We start from the raw sequence: 17597 nt of genomic DNA, 5'->3' as shown, positions 1-17597 counted from the left end.
AGAACATCCCATTGTGTCCAGTAATGATGACTCCTAGGTACGGGTGAACAAGGTTACAGCCTATAGGCAAATAGACACAATTTGTATAATTGATTCTAACAGAATCTTGGATGAAACAGAGTAAATTGTTCAAGTATCTTGAGACTGTTTGTGCAGAATTCTAGCTCTCTTGAATTGTAGGGTCAGACATCAGATGCCTTTTGTATCTCTCCCTCTAAACTAATGTAGTAAGGAACAAATGTAAGAAATGTAGTAAAGTGTGAGACTTTAAACTTGTGCCTCCTACATAAGAACAATCCCAACAAAAATACATTAGAGGGATTCAAGTGTATATTTCAAAACACAATTCATTGGGCAGTGATGAAATTGTCCAGTAGGTGGCTGACATCCCCCAGAAAAAGGCTGCACTTTCCTATATATCTACTGTACTCACAGAAGGAAGCTTGCTATGGTGCGAAGCAGGGAGAGAGCTGACGTCCCAGAGATCCTGCCTCTAGGATTTGAGTGTTTAAAGGAGCTGCTCCTCACCTTTGCTGCAAACGCAGCCTGCAAGTGCAGGATCTGAAAGGGCTGGAAAGAGCAGCAACTACCAAAAGTTATTGCAAAATGCAACCCCTTCGTTTCGACACTGAAACCTCACTAGGAGTGTTGGTAATGGACTATGGACGGCTTTGTGTAGACCACTGCTCAGTCTTTGCAAATTGGGGAAGTACTAATTCCCAGGCCTCATGAACAGGAGAGAGAGCAAAGTTTTGAAACAGAAGCTATGCTGATGCTTCCTTGTTTTGAATGGGCTGGGTTTCTTCTTGTGCATGTGTTTCCTTCAGTCACGTCACATATTCCATTTCTGCCAATCACCACTAAGGGACGAAATCTGCTCGAAAGAATTTATGAAGCTTTTTTCTTTTTCTTTTCTTTTTTGGGTAAAAATAATTATCAGGCAAGCATTTTTTTGGTACGCCAAAACTTGACAATGTCTTCTGAGGAGTGCATTATGCTAGGTGTGGAGTTGGATGGCTTCATTCTTTGCAACACCTCTTCTGCTCAACATGCAAATCTGTCCTTCCTGGATGAGGACTTGTTTTACTATCGGTTCCTGTATGCAATTCCAACCATTTATGGGATCATCATCTTGATAGGACTCGTCGGCAATGTTACGCTGATCAAAATCTTCTGCACCGTGAAGTCCATGAGGAACGTCCCCAACTTGTTCATCTCAAGTTTGGCTTTTGGAGATTTGCTTCTTTTGCTCACCTGTGTTCCTGTGGATGCCAGCAGGTACCTGTCTGCTGAATGGCTGTTTGGTCGGGTTGGATGTAAACTTATCCCTTTCATACAGCTGACTTCGGTGGGGGTGTCCGTCTTCACCCTCATGGCTCTCTCTGCTGACAGGTAAGCAGCTGTGCCTAAAAGTCTTCTTGAGGCTCATATAGTACGGTGTGTTAAAAACCCAAGGCTCTTTGTGGATCAAATTTGGTTTTGGAGTACTATATGGTTGAAGTTATGTCTTTCTCCTCCCTCTGAAAAGTTTACAATAAAATAATAATAATGGGTTGCTTAAAATCTGTACCTAAAGCTATATGAGTTAGACATGACAAAATAGCTACCTTTCCCAACGTGGAAACTTGCTGTGCCCTTCACCTTCAGTGTTCTTAATATGCTTAGCCCTAATTAAACTACTTTTATTTTGTGCTTTTTTAAAAAATTCAGTGGGAAAAAAATTGACTCTTAAAAACAAATAAGGGTCAAGGGAACTGGGATGTCATTATTCATACCATAATTAGACCCATGTTATTTCATCAGCTATTTCATTTCATTTGGGCTATTTCCTTCCACATAAATTGATTTAGAATCCATTACAGTTAACAGGTGTTGAGTGGAAAGTTATAGAGTTGCAGTTATCTATCTTTCTGCAAATTGCTTTCCTCTACGTTTTAGGAACCTGATGAGAAAACTGTTCATAGAGGAAACAGCTAAAACCTTTAGTACATTGTTAAGCCCTATTTCTACAAGCATTCAGAATGTATGTTGCAAAATGAAATGTAGCAGACTTTATGTGCCAAACGTCTTTATTGATTCTGAAGACTGTAAAATCCTCTCGTGTGATCTATACTGGAGATTTCCTACACAGACCTGTTGTCTATGACAGAACTTTGCAGATAATCAGGTCTGCACAATTCTATAGCTAGCAAGGTCCTTCTACAAACAGGATGAGTTTTACTGAATGAACAGAAACAACACTATGTTATGAACCTCACTGAGCATTTCCCTAGTAAAGAAAATGAATTGCCCTCTCATTCACCGCCACAACCAACCCGGTATTCTGCATACATACACACACGGCAAATAAGTGAGCCCTTTGCTACACAACAGTAATAAAGGTATGTTCAATGAAACAATAATTGTGGAAATTATTCCTGAATAGTACTTACCTGCATTTCTGAACAGGCATGCATAGGATTGCACTATAAATTACTGAATCCCCTAGAATAGGATCTTCACAGGAACACAGCTCAGCTTGTTACAGCGTGGTGCTGATCATGGCCAGGTTCCAGGTTCCATCCCCATATGGGACAGCTGCATATTCCTGCATTGCAGGGGGGTTGGACTAGATGATCCTCAGGGTCCCTTCCATCTCTACAAGTCTATGAGTCTCTGGTTCTATTGCTGTCTCATCTGCCTTTACTGTTGCAAGTGACTTGGTTTGTTTGCTCAATTACTCATCCTGAGTTATCTGTTTGGGGGGATATCTGCCTGTTCTTTGCTTGTGGTACAGTGGTCTGGCTGTGTGTATTAAATCTGTAGGACAGGGGCAGGCAGCCTGCGGAATTCCCACTGTTGGACCCCAGCTCCCATCAGCTCCATTCAGCATGGCCAGCAGGCAGCATTGTATTCCAGCAAACTCTGTTAAGCAGCTCCATTGACAGGAGTTAGCATGGGGAGGAGGCTGTGAGAGGGTTTCAGCTATGATATTTTGAAGGGCTGCCATCAGAAGTCACTTCCCTCCTAAAGACTCACAGAAGAATGCTACTGTCTTTCTATTGTTTTTAAAACTGGGCTCTGCATAATCTTAGCATGTGAGCTGTAGACATCCAGTCATGGCTCTTGCATCTCAAAAACAACTTGTGAATCAAACACAGATTCTTGTATTTCAGGAGGCGGAGATTCCCTTAGGACATTTGTTTTTAACTGGTGAAAGTTCAGCAAGGTTGCCTGGCACAGCCTTGGCAGAAGGTGGGTAGTCCGAGGCCAGAGGTGGAAAGAAAGCTCCCCTCTCCTGTGGGTGATCCGTGTTGTCAGAGAACTGTCAGCAATGGTGCATGCATCCCCACCCCCACCTGAGGGATGGATAAAGGAGTTCCTTCCCCTTACAGGCACCTTATTCTGCATGCAAAGAATTATCCAAAAGGATAGGACATGCGCTAAAACCACTTTTTGTGCATTGATTATCCTAGAAGCAAATGAGCAAAGCATATACTTCATATGAGAAAAAAAAGCTAAGAAGATTCAACTTTTCAGTTCAGGAGAGAAATGTGTAAAGGGAACGATGAGAGGAGCTGTAAAATCCTATATTAACTGAGTCAGACCATTGGCCTATTCATTCATTCATTCATTCATTCAATTTCATAAAATTTATAAATAAAGGTAAAGGGACCCCTGACCATTAGGTCCAGTTGTGACCGACTCTACGGTTGCGGCGCTCATCTCGCTTTATTGGCTGAGGGAGCCAGCGTACAGCTTCCAGGTCATGTGGCCAGCATGACTAAGCTGCTTCTGACGAACCAGAGCAGCACATGGAAACGCCGTTTACCTTCCTGCCAGAGTGGTACCTATTTATCTACTTGCAGTTGATGCGCTTTCGAACTGCTAGGTTGGCAGGAGCAGGGACTGAGCAACGGGAGCTCACCCCATCGCGGGGATTCGAACCGCCGACCTTCTGATCGGCAAGCCCTAGGCTCTGTGGTTTAACCCACAGCACCACCCATGTCCCTATAAAATTTATACACCATTGTTAAAAACAAACAAACACACACTCATACTTCAAAAGCCTCTGACCTCCTGGCTCAGTATTGTCTACAGTGACCAGCAATGGCTCGCAAGGATTTCAGAGAAGGATTTTTCCCAGCTTCTGGGAGAGATGCTGGGGGTGAAACCTGGGACCTCTTGCGCACAAAGCAGATGCTCTACCACTGAGCGACAGCCCCTCCCCATTAATATTCCACATAGACTGTTAAAACTAAAGGAAAGCCAGGGAAATTAAGATGAGTAGATGTGCAACTGACATCTGAAGCAAAAATGGCTAAAGGTATTATCAAAAACACCCATAGCTCCAGTGATGTACTGGAGCAGGAATGCTGGGTTCATGGAAGGAGCGGCAGCAGGATCTGCAGGAGCAATATTTATCAGTGTTGTAAGCCTGGCTTAGGGGCCGTGGGTGGTTAAACCACAGAGCCTAGGGCTTGCTGATCAGAAGGTTGGCGGTTTGAATCCCTGTGACGGGGTGAGCGCCCGTTGCTCGGTCTCTGCTCCTGCCAACCTAGCAGTTCAAAAGCACCACAAAAAGTGCAAGTAGATAAATAGGTACCGCTCCGGCGGGAAGGTAAACGGTGTTTCCGTGCACTGCTCTGGTTTGCCAGAAGTGGCTTAGACATACTGGCCACATGACCCGGAAGCTGTACGCTGGCTCCCTCAGCCAATAAAGCGAGATGAGCGCTTCAACCCCAGAGTCAGTCATGACTGGACCTAATGGTCAGGGGTCCCCTTTACCCTTTACTAAGCCTGGCTTGGGAGCAGGGCAGAGAGTTGCAGTAAAGGATGTGCAGCATTTACCTGGGAGGAGCCTTTTCTCCTTCATAACACCAGAACTCATGGGCATCCAATGATGCTGACTGTTAGAAGGTTCGGGACAGATAGCCCTTTCAGTAGTCTACCAGATACTTCCAGTATCTGAAGTGTTTCAAGTGCTGTGAGGCCAATAATTTATTGGGATGTGGGGAGAGGGAAGGAATACATTTTGCAAATATCTAGAGCCCAAATGGTGCTGATTAAAATTTCTGAAAGAGGTACAGAGCCCATCCAGAGAGCATTGTCCAGGCTTTGAACACCCAGCTTTGCACAAGAACCCCCCCCCCCCGGAGTCCTGACAGATAAATGCTTTGCACTGTGTCAACATGAAAAACGGTGGTTACCTGATCAGGAGGGAGCAGCGGTGCGTGAACTCAGTCACTCTCTCTCCTCTCAGCAGGTGCAAGAGCCACCTGTTTCATAGTGGACACACAGCAGAGAATCAATATTGTGAAGCTGTAAAAATGTCTAGGAGTTTGCCTTTTCAAGCTGATACCAATTTGATTGCTTCCTGCTTCTGAATTACAAGAATAGTTATTAATTCTCCAGGGTTTTTTTGTTTTTTTTAAAGGTCTCCATTGCTAATCTGCCGGTCTGTGCATGTGTTGCATGTATACAGCACATGTGGGAAACTACAACCCACATGTATACGTTCAGCTGGGGGAATCAGCTTGGCAGGTAGGCAGAGCATGACATCACCCTCCACTCTCCACCAAGGCAGTGCAGTGCATTGGCAGGGTTCAAACTGTTGGCCTATCAGACCAGAACTTGGCAGTGAAGCTCATTGGTTGACCTTGGACCAGGTGCACTCTCTCTGCTTAACCCACCTCACAGGGCTGTGGTGAAAGCAAAAGGAGAAAAAAACCATGCACACTGCACTGAGCTCAATGGAAATAAGGTGATATATAAATGCAGTAACAGACCCTCCAAGTGTCCCTATTTTCCAGGAACAGTCCCAGACCTACAGAAGCCATCCCGGTTTATGATTTGATCCTGGAATGTCCCACTTTTTCTTCGGACATCCCTGTTTTCATCAGAGAAATGTTGGAGGATATGGAATAGGCTGCCCCAACCCTCAGGATTTTTTTCACATGGCACTCATCTGAACTCAGTTCCGGCATTTCCCAGGTGGGTGCCATTGGCATGTTAAGAGAATGAGGAAGGTGTTCCTGGTGAATTCTGGCTTTTCTTCTTTTAGACTGGGCACCCCTATTTTCATCAGAGGAATGTTGGAAGGTAAGGGTAGGATGTCCCTAATTTCACTGGAGAAATGTTGGAGGGTATGAGTAATATTAACTGTCTACCAAAAGCCATCAAAACTTCTTGGGCAAATGCCCTTCTATAAAACGAAGCAATACAAAACACCAAACCTCAGTCTCTCCTATGTGTGCATACACAATACAGTAGTACCTCGGGTTACATACACTTCAGGTTACATTCGCTTCAAGTTACAGACTCCGCTAACCCAGAAATAATACCTCAGGTTAAGAACTTTGCTTCAGGATGAGAACAGAAATCGTGCCGTGGTGGTGCTGCTGCAGCAGGAGGCCCATTAGCTAAAGTGGTGCTTCAGGTTAAGAACAGTTTCAGGTTAAGAATGGACCTCTGGAACGAATTAAGCACGTAACCAGAGGTACCACTGTAATTAGAAAGGCAGCTGGACTGCTCTCCTAGAAATTTGTTTCCTGGAGATTGCTTCTGAATAGGGCCTATCATACTCTGTGCCTTGTGTGTGTATATAGCTAGATATGATGAATCCACAGAATCTTAAACATCCTGGGTTGCTTGCCACTCTGTCAATACAGCATCCCTGTCAATTACATCCCTGTTTACAGTGCGCATTTCTTCAGCTCCCCTGCCCATCTCCACCATGCAGTGCAAACAGCCAGAGATGCTGAGTGAGAGCAGATGGTTCAAGTGCAACAAACTCAGAGCTGTTATGAGCAGCACGTTTATCCATGACCAAAGCAAAGGGCGTTTGGTGAGGTCAGCCAAAGGGCTATAGTGGTTGCAGCTAGCTAGGAAGGGAAAAAAATATTTAAGAATGAGAAACAGATACAATTATATGGGCACTGGGTGTTGTTTGTAGGTGCCTATCAATCCTGATTATAAGCTGGAGCTTCACTGCACCAGATAAGTACTGAATGGAATTGCAACACATTGTCCCGTTCCTCATAAAATATACCAGCTGGAGAAAGATGATGATGATGAGTGGTGGCATTAGCATCAATATCATTATAAATTTGATTTATAATTCCTCCCTTCATCAAATGGTCCCGAGGCAGGATACACATACAGTAGAACAAAGCTTTAAATGCAAAATAAAACCCAACAGTAGAAAAAAGTGCAAATTAATAATGCCTTGTGCACAAACAACAATATTACATAAGGAATATATAACAACAGCTAAAACTGAACAAGATACAGATAAACAGCAAGTGATAGCTAAAGAAGCATATTAAAGGCCATCATCAAAAGGTAAACAACGTCAACATCAGAGACATATTGGAGGAAAGGCCTTTCCAAAAATGTGGTGCCCCCACTGAGAAGGTCCTATCACTCACCAATGCTCCCTGTGCTTCAGCAGGTGGTGGGACAGCAATAAGGGGCTTCTGTGTTGGCTATTTCAACACTGGCTTGCTCAGGAGGCTGTGCAAAAGGACATAATTTAAGACTGGGGTTGTCATAGAACATGCCTACTACTACATTATTGTTATTACATTATTAATATTACATTTACCCCAAAATCTCAGATTCTTTAGCCACTTCTCTACATCTGCTCTTGAGCATCTTGAGCAGGCATAGGTAAACTCAACCCTCCAGATGTTTTGGGACTACAACTCCCATCACCCCTAGCTAACAGGACCAGTGGTCAGGGATGATGGGAATTGTAGTTCCCAAACATCTGGAGGGCCGAGTTTACCTATGCAAGATCTTGAGAATTACTTTGTGATGTAGATTATACCTACTATAGGTGAAGGATTCCACTGTGTATTCTTCTGCTTATCCCCCATCAGCAGGAGAGCTTGACCGCTGGCAAAACAGCTCTACCACACGAGAGCACACCAAATGCCTAAATATTGGCCAGGTAGAAGCAATCTCTGGCAGCAGCTCTGATGGCAGCAGCCAGTACAGTCCCTCAAAAAGGGGGTAAGGTGGTGCAGAATCTGCTGGATTCTGTGTGGACCCTGCTGCCATTATGTGACAGCAGCAGTCCCAGTTGGGCCTTTTTGCTCTGCTGGACAGCTCCGCTGGTTAGAGCATGGTGCTGATAACATCAAGGTTGCAGTTCAATACCCATATGGGGCAGCTGCATTTTCCTGCATTGCAGGGGGTGGGGTTAGAATCAGTGATGGCCAAACTTGGCCTGCCAGCTGTTTTGGGACTACAATTCCCATCATCCCTGACCACTGATCCTGTTAGCTCTGGGTTACATGATCCTCGGTATCCCTTCCAACTCTACAATTCTATGAAACCTAGGCTGTGAATTTGACATTGGCTGTGCTGCTCCGTCAGACCACAGCTGACTGAAGGTTAGGATTACCTCCTGAGTTAGCGGCATGGAAGAAGGGATCTGAACTCTACTTCCAAACTACCGGACCATATGGTCCTCACCATAGGAGCCAACTCCTAGGGACCAAAGTCCCTTTGCCTTACCCCTAATAACATATTTGAGGGAGCCAACCCCCTCCCCACCAAGTTGATGGGCATTGCCATTCAAATGGTGTGTGCGTGCACCACATCTTGTGATCGATTATTAAAGTTGGCACCCCTGGTCCTCGCTGATCAGTAGTTCCTGGGAACAGAAGGACCAATCACAGGGCAGAAGAAGATAAAGGCAAGCCTAAATGCTGTTTCACACAGTTCCTTGCATAAATGCCTCAATGAATCTGCACCTCTCATTTCTATATAATTGTACCTCGTTATGAACTCTGATTCTTGTTTAGATCAATCATGGCAGCAGTGGGCAGTTTTCTGTGCTTTGTATTCTCTCCAGCTCCAACTGGGAACATAGGCCGAATTTCCTTTTCAGCACATCTGTCTATGTTCTGCGTAAGAAAATGACATATCAAAATAAATCACTAGCAGTTAAGTCATTAAGGAAAATAATCCCTCTGAAAAGGCTTTAAATAGCACAGGGCATACTGCAGCAGCCCACTGACAGAGTGAATGGAAACACATCAGATTGTTGAACATTGTGCTCCCTGAGCCACTTATGAAATAATAACCCTATAATTATAGAAATTAATTATTTCTGGCCAAAAAGAGCTAGAAATACGAGTGGTGGTGAAAATAAGGATCTACAAAACATGAGCAGCTGACATGTTGCAGTTACCAGTAAGGATGTGTCTACTTGGCATGTGTTTCTTCGTAAGGTGATACCATCTCATTTTTACATTGTGCACACTTAAATATATAATTCTTAAAAATCTGTTTGTAACCCTCTACACACAAACTTCCCTGGAAAAAAAGCCCCAAGGACTAAACATTGGAAAAAATTAAAATTATTACAAAACATTACAATACTACAATATGATAGACACTTATCTTTTGTTTCTTTGTTATGTGCTATGTATTGTTTTATACTATACTGATATTTGTATACTAAAAACGTTCTTGCATGGGGGGATCCATACAAAAATTCAGATTTAAATATGAATTTAAATAATTCCCCCCCATGTATGCATTTCTAAAGCATTTTATCCCAAAATGCACATGCCTTACATATTTGGGTACATTTCTTTGAGCCAAGAGCTGCATTTCAAAATTCGGAGAAGTTCAAAACCTGCAGGCTAGTTCTGTATACCACCTCTAGGAGGTGTGAATTATGTAAGTCAGCTTGCTTAAAAATGCAGGCCAAACAAAATTCTTTTGCATCCCTGGTGGCAGGCTTCAGGCAAGCATCTCTGCAAGATACTGTTTTTGATATTCAGTGTCCACATCCTGCACCATGTTTGTGGGCACTCGTGATTGGATGGTCATCGGCAGAATGGCTATATCAGCAGACCTTTTGAAGGGTGAAGGAAATTCAAAGATGTCCATGGAATTCAAATTAGAAACACTGAAAGAACATCACTTGCTTAAATTACTGCATGTAGCTCAGTTGGTAGAGCATGAGACTTGGGTGAAGCTGATATCCCATTGTTGCTCCAGAAATTTCCCCATCGCTCTGTCCCATTGTTTTCTCTTATTTTTATCGACTTCTTGCCTGTTTTCCATGGAGTTGTTCTCCCCTTCCTTTTGCTGCACCCTATCTTCTATCTATTAAATCACAACTACAATTGGTAAAGGTAAAGGGACCCCTGACCATTAGGCCCAGTCGTGACCGACTCTGGGGTTGTGGCGCTCATCTCGCCTTATTGGCCGAGGGAGCCGGTGTACAGCTTCCGGGTCATGTGGCCAGCATGACTAAGCCATTTCTGGTGAACCAGAGCAGTGCACGGAAATGCCGTTTACCTTCCCGCCGGAGAGGTACCTATTTATCTACTTGCACTTTGATGTGCTTTCGAACTGCTAGGTTGGCAGGAGCTGGGACCGAGCAACGGGAGCTCACCCCGTTGCGGCGATTCGAATCGTGACCTTCTGATCGGCAAGTCCTAGGCTCTGTGGTTTAACCCACAACGCCACCCACGTCCCTACAACTACAATATTATAACCTAATTACTTCTGTTGCTCATATCTCAAATCCTGCTCATGAATTCATCATACCATAATATTTTTTAAAATATTCTGAAAAAGGGCATCCATTCTTCCAACCTTTTGTACTTTTCAAAGCACGAGGAAATCTGGACCAAACTCACCATAAGGTTATCCTGTATTATCAGCCGATAGTGGTGGCTGTACTGGATGAGAAGGGTCTGTACGATCAAATAAATAAGGAACTTGACGAAGTCACAAGTAGTTCTTTTCCGTTCGCAGGGATATATTTTTATATGCGACATCGCTCAAGATGACATTTCTCTCCAGTAATGCAAATGTTTGTAGCCCACTCTCCTGTTCTAGGAAACATTTGGATCATAATGTTTATAACTGCATACCTGCATCAGTCTTCCACTGTGTTCTTGCCTTTCCAGGTAAACAATAACCTGGAAAAAAGCATTTATCATGGTAGCAATTTCCAATCTGTAGAATTTCTAGTGGTACAATCTTTCTTTAAATAACATACACACACAAAAAAGCACACGGGCAGATGAACACCCTGCTTCTGCTAAGGTCCTACAAGAATAATATTAATAGATTTACTGAATAGATTACATATTTTTTTTAATTGAGGCCAACTCAAGCCATCTCCAAGGGAACCTGTGTCTGAACTTTGAAAAAGAGCAGGACGTTGAGTCCTGGATATTAATTGCTGGACTGTGAGTTTTGAGAGGCCACTTGCTTGTGGGTTCTGTGCAGAACATTTGCTGCACTTATTAGCTGACATTGCTTGGGACTGAGATTGGATTAATCACTCTGATAAATGGCGCTGTGGGTTAAACCACAGAGGCTAGGGCTTGCTGATCAGAAGGTCGGCGGTTCGAATCCCCGTGACGGGGTGAGCTCCCGTTGTTCGGTCCCTGCTCCTGCCCACCTAGCAGTTCGAAAGCACGTCAAAGTGCAAGTAGATAAATAGGTACTGCTCCAGCGGGAAGGTAAATGGCATTTCCGTGCACTGCTCTGGTTCGCCAGAAGCAGCTTAGTCATGCTGGCCACATGATCTGGAAGCTGTACGCCAGCTTCCTCGGCCAATAAAGCGAGATGAGAGCCGCAACCCCAGAGTCGGTTACGACTGGACCTAATGGTCAGGGGTCCCTTTACCTTTACCTAAATATGCTAGAGAGAAGAGCAGCCTTGCTAAATGGGCTCTTGCTGCAAGGCAGTAATCTTGGCATTACCACTATGTGGAGTGGCATATTTCTGTCTATCTCTCTGTCTCTTTAGGGATGTGTGTCTGCACACATGAAACACTGGAAGAGAGCAGAGTCTCACACATTGGACAGAGGCATCCTGGTTCCCAGCTTGATATTTGCTGCATTTTTCTTCAGATATTCTATTTCTCCATGGGGAGAATGTTTCATGATAAATGTTTCAAGATAAATCATATTCACTAGTAGCTTCTCACGATTGCTAATGTTCTTTGGGATATTCTAAGGGTTGTGAGTCCTTTGAGATTCATAACTCAAAGAATCTGTCTTAAGTTTTAGATTATTATTATTATTATTATTAATAATAATAATATAAAAATGAAGCCCCATGAATAGTGTTGGAATTTGCTTTATTTAGCAGGATGCCAGGGGAAAATAGGGTTCTTCAGTACCCAAATATGGTTTCCCAAGTAAATCCCATCAATTAGTTACCATCTCAATGCATCTATATCAGGGATTTAAGCTGGCATAAATTCCGATGGTAAATAATAAAAACATGCACATGGAAATAGGGAACAGAACCAGAAGTGTAGCTTCAAAGGTTGTACAGCACATCACATGAAACATTTCAGATGAGTTTGTGCTGCTTATCTGTAAGTACGGAGCTTGGTTGCAGGTTTCTCATAATGTTCTTTGTTAGCCTCTGCAAGGATTCCAGCAATTACACTTCTCTATCTACTATAAGTTTCTCCAGCTCCGTATTTGCCCATCGTCATTCCTGACTAGCTACGCTTTATGTCACTGTGAACTAAATCAGTTACTATAGCAACTTCTTTGTCTTGGTCCAGGTAACTAGGTACGTACTCACTTAAGCCATTAACTTCCAGAGTGACTCACCTGGGCATTTTTCTCTTTTCTACAAGCTGATTTTGGCAACCACAGTTGCTTTCACCCTGAGGTGATTGCAACCATAATTTTCCTTGTAGGAAGAAAGTGGCTGGAGGTGGATTCAGACTAGCTTATATTACTGTCCACCCATGCAAATCCACCCTCAGTTTCAAAATCAGTGCCAAGACAAACAATCATACTTGTAGGTAGTGGCTAACTGAAGATGAACTGCTGGATCTTCTTAAGAACCGTTGTAAAAATTCAGCATGTCTCCAAAATTCTATTATCCCAAAATCATACTAAAACCTGGGATGTATTATTGTTTTATTTGGTTATTTGTATGTTTGGCTGGGAACAGACCACGTCCAGACTTTTCACTCAGTTGATGTTAACTCCCAGATATCTGACTAGATTTCTGAAACTACCGCAGCAAAGAGCAGCTATTAAAATGCATTTAGGATGTGCTATTAACTGAAAGAGGTGCAGGACAGAATTGACTCAGGAACTGGGTAAGATTATATTACCAAAGCAACCTTTTTTGCTCATGTTTCCTCTGAGCTAAACAGTAGCTATTGCAGAGCTTTCTGAGTATTTCTTATAAGGGTCATCCCCATACTGTCCACCTGCATCTCAGCTGGAGTTCTGGAGAAAGACTTTTTAAGTAATTGAACCAATTGTCTGACTAGTACAAAAGCACTGAACACACACAAAAAAAACTTATCTAATTCAGGAGAACTGATTAAAGGTTGTTAAAATCTAACCACCCATACACTGTGGTCTTTCAGACAATTCGTGGTTAGTATTGATGAGCTGAGTGGCTTTGCGCCATTGCTGAGGAGTGTGGAAATAGGCAGAAAAACTTGATGCTTATGACTGATACTTGATGATCCACTAGGGCTCCCACTATTCATCTTGTACACAGGCAGTAGCAATGGGTAGGGTGCTGCTGCTTACCTGACCATGGAGTACCAGGAGGGCAAGTGAAGTGGTGGTGAGGTTGGTGTGGTGGAAACACATTGGCAGAGCCAATCCAGTGTTTCTCCTGGTGTGTTTGCACCACACCAATCTCGCTGCTGCCTTGCTCTTTCTCTTTGCCCGCATGGTACACCACAGGGACAGCAGTGATGGGAGGTCAGGTAAGCACCCCTGCCTTACCAACAACTGCTGCACACAGGTCCCTTCAACTTAACAGACCAGTCCTGGGCCAAATGTTGCTATTGAAGGTGCTTATGTGTAGATCACCATATTCCTTTCTGCTGGTCAGTGAACACGTTTGTTAATTCTGGGCTTCCATACGAAATGCACACACATAGCAAATAATCTACTAAAATGGGAGAGAGAGCAAGGCAGAAAGCACAGCTATTTTATTTTTTAAAAGCAGCTATTCAGTAATTACACATCAAGCAATAACATAATTGCTTTTTAACCTTTTTGGCTCAGTTGGGAAGTGTACAAACAACAGAAGTCTCCCCACTGAATTAAAATTAAAAATCTGGATTAAGCAGCAGTGAGTATGATCGAGCCAAAGTTAAACACCTTTATGCCCCATGGGAGACATTGAATGAGTGCTTGACTCTCCCACTCACATTAATTTTCTTAAGAATGTGCTTATCTTGATCAAATAGTAACAGCCTTCTAGAGCAAACACAAATGAGATCTGTTCCACACATGCAATTTGACATCACAGATAATTGTTAACATAAATTTGTTGATTTGAACAAAAATAGGAATGCACTAGGGGTGGGGAATTAAGTGCCATGTTTTATCATAAAATAGTAAAGGAGCCCAATGAACTGAAAGGATATATCCAGGTGTTTATAGTAGCAGTCCCTAAAAATGACATTTTGTGTAGCCATACATCGTTAATTAACAACTGGAAAAATACCACTTGTTCAGTGTCTTATTGAGCTGCATCCTGGGTTGGGAAGGTATAATACTGTAAGGGAAGAGAATAAATTCCAAAAGCACGTGGAATGTGAGCTATCATTCTGCCCATTAAAGGTGAGTGAATCGTCTGGTGGTAGCAGCTGATGAACTGGTTTCCTAGTCCAGAGATGGGGATCCTGAAGTTCTGCAGAAGTTGCTGGACACACATCAGCTTCAGTCAGCTTGGTCAATAGTCAGAAATTCTGCATTCTCACAGTGCTGCTGAATGAGGAAGGCCCTCCCTCCAAGCACTTGGAGGGAAAGGAAGCTTTCGTACCTTAACAATTCCACAGCAAAACCCAGCAGTTCCAACTAACAAACTGCCTCACCAGCCACCACTGTCTGCTAGTCACAGTGGAGATTAATCAGTTCAAAGATTCTGCTGCTGCAAGCCCATTCTCCATCTTGGGCCTGGGGGCGGGCCCCATACTCCACCTCAGCATATAAGGCTCCAAGGAGACCTCGGGACATTGCTGCTGCCGCTTTGCCGGTGAGTCTTGGGGAGGACCGCTCCCCCTGCAAGCCCATTCTCCATCTTGGGCCTGGGGGCGGGCGCCATGCTCCACCTCAGCATATAAGGCCCCAAGGAGACCTCGGGACATTGCTGCTGCCGCTTCGCCGTGAGTTTGTGAGGAGGGTTCTTCCCCCTGCAAGCTCACTTCACCAGGCCAGGGGGCGGGGCCCACAGTCACCACCGCCACAACTTTAATGGACACTGGTGCTGCTGCAGCAAATGTTTAAAATGTTTTTATATATTTTAAAGTATTTTAAAAGTGTTTTTACTTTTTACTTTGTTGTACCACCATAAATGGTGTTTTTTATCCATGTATTTTTATTTTGTTTTGTTTTATTTTGGGTTGGGGTGGGATGGTTGTTTGAGTGGGGTGGGGATTGGTTTTGTTTTGGTGTAATTGTTTTCTGTTTGTTTGTTTGCTTTTATATGCTGTAAATGGAGGCGAGTATGAGGCTTGGGATTCCTACCGTGGAGGGGCGAGGGAGGTATGGCGGTGGGGGCAGATGTCATAGGCGAAGGGGATCGAGATATGGACATGCTCGTACCCCTTCCAATCTGTGCCCCATCCCGAGAGACGAGGGTAGGGTGAGCAAGGATTACTCACCTCCGTCACTGGCGTTGTGCAATGCCAGGTCTATAGGCAACAAAACCGCCATCCTGCGAGATTTTTTCATCTCGCAGGGGGTCGACCTGGCTTGTGTGACGGAGACCTGGGTGCGCGAAGGGGATACTGTTACCTTACGAGAGATGGTGCCCCCGGGTTTCTCCGTCCTCCACCAGTCGCGGACTGTGGGCCGGGGGGGAGGGGTGGCATTATTAATCCGGGAAGATTGTTCTTTCAGGGCTCTACCATCGCCATCGACCCCCGGGCTTGAATGTGTTGGCCTAGTGTGGGGCTCCGAGGTGAGCTTGGCTGTCTGGCTGGTGTACCGGCCACCTAGCACACCAGCAGCCACCCTGTCAGGCCTGCTGGAGGCGGTGGCCGGCTGGGCCTTGGAGTTCCCTAACCTATTGGTACTGGGGGACTTCAACATCCATGTTGATGCCACTCCCTCCTCACAGGCTCTGGACCTGGTGTCTTCCATGGCGCCACTAGGGCTCTCCCAGTTTGTTTCGGGCCCCACACATCAAGCAGGCCACATGCTGGATTTGATCTTTGGCGTCGGTATAGATGTGATCATGTTTCCTTCGATGAAGGTGCCATGGTCTGATCACTACGCTCTGAAAGCCAGGATTGACGCTCCACCCCTACCCTGCTTAGGTGGCGAGCCGATTTGGGCTCGCCCGCAGAGGCTGATGGACCCTGATAGATTCCGTCAAGCCTTGCGGGACCTTTCTCCCCCTGGCGACTCATTGACTGAGCTTGTTGAGGGCTGGAATACCCATCTCCTGGCAGCCATCAATGAGATCGCACCTAAGCGCCCTCTGCGACCCCACAGAAACTGGGCTCCCTGGTTTACCGAGGAGCTTCGGAAAATGAAGCGGGACCTCAGACGGCTAGAGCGAGTATGGTGGGGTGCCCGTGACGGAGCTTCAAGAACATCTTATAGGGTTTTTATGAAAACCTACGAGATGGCAGTGAAGGCCGCTAAGAAGTCCTACTTCTCGGCCTCCATTGCATCTGCTAGCTCTCGCCCGGCGCAATTATTTAGTATAATTCGGTCTTTAACGTCCCTCGAAGGACAGCCAAATTTAAATAACAATTTGACACACAGCTGTGAGGCATTTGCGAGCTTTTTTGCGGAGAAGGTCCTGTTGCTCCGCCATGACCTCTCTGCCAATTTGGATACAATAAAGGAACTGGAGGCCCCTCGACTGTCCTCGGGTCCAGTATTGGACCACTTCGACCGGATATCCCCAGCCGATGTAGACAGACTCCTCCGAGCTGGAAAGCCCACCACCTGTCCTCTCGACCCGTGCCCGTCTTGGCTGATTAGAGCATGTCCAGACGATGTGCGGGCTCCCCTGGGGGATATCATCAATTTGTCCCTTGGCACCGGGACATTCCCAGGGGAACTGAAGGAGGCAGTGGTGCGCCCGCTCTTAAAGAAAACATCATTAGATTCCTTAGATCTATCCAATTACTGCCCGGTTTCCAATCTTCCATTCCTGGGTAAGGTAATCACCTTCAGCGGTTGCTGAACAGCTTGGTAGGTTTCTGGATGAAACATCGGCTCTGGATCCATTCCAGTCCGGCTTCCGCGCTGGTCATGGGACCGAGACGGCTCTGGTTGCCTTAACAGATGATCTTCGTAGACAGCTGGATCGAGGCGGGTCGGGGCTGCTGATTCTTCTAGATCTGTCAGCAGCTTTCGACGTGGTCGATCACGAACTCCTGGACCACCTTCTATGGCTGCGCTCGTTTCTCTCTGGTAGGGGACAGAGGGTGGCGCTTGGGGGGGAATTGTCATCGTGCCACTCCTTGGTGTGTGGAGTGCCTCAGGGTGCGATACTCTCCCCGATGCTTTTTAACATCTTTATGCGCCCCCTCGCCCAGCTTGTCCGGAGTTTTGGGCTGGGTTGCCATCAGTATGCCGATGACACCCAACTCTATTTGTTGATGGATGGCCATCCTG

The 17597-nt window shown here is 45.0% G+C and overlaps 2 protein-coding genes across 2 annotated transcripts in view; one reads left to right on the top strand and one right to left on the bottom strand.

Moving 5' to 3' along the window:
- Nucleotides 1-299: 299 nt before the first annotated feature.
- GRPR (gastrin releasing peptide receptor) overlaps nucleotides 300-17597 on the top strand; it is a 28480-nt gene continuing 11182 nt past the window's right edge. The window contains exon 1 of the mRNA XM_081859128.1: nucleotides 300-1392. Within this exon, the coding sequence (XP_081715254.1) occupies nucleotides 767-1392 (626 nt within the window). The 5' untranslated portion in view covers nucleotides 300-766. The remainder of the gene's footprint in view (nucleotides 1393-17597) is intronic.
- LOC309340383 (uncharacterized protein) overlaps nucleotides 7413-17597 on the bottom strand; it is a 56453-nt gene continuing 46268 nt past the window's right edge. Inside the window, exons 6-7 of the mRNA XM_081859143.1 lie at nucleotides 8765-8894; nucleotides 7413-7494 (exon numbers count right to left, since the gene is read on the bottom strand). Coding sequence (XP_081715269.1) covers nucleotides 8769-8894 — 126 coding nt within the window. The 3' untranslated portion in view covers nucleotides 7413-7494; nucleotides 8765-8768. The remainder of the gene's footprint in view (nucleotides 7495-8764; nucleotides 8895-17597) is intronic.

Source organism: Podarcis erhardii, assembly GCF_964252035.2.
Source record: "Podarcis erhardii genome assembly, chromosome: 4".
NCBI classification, from domain to species: domain Eukaryota; kingdom Metazoa; phylum Chordata; class Lepidosauria; order Squamata; family Lacertidae; genus Podarcis; species Podarcis erhardii.
The sequence above is the reverse complement of the archived record's forward strand: the minus strand, read 5'-3'. Positions and strand labels throughout refer to the sequence as shown.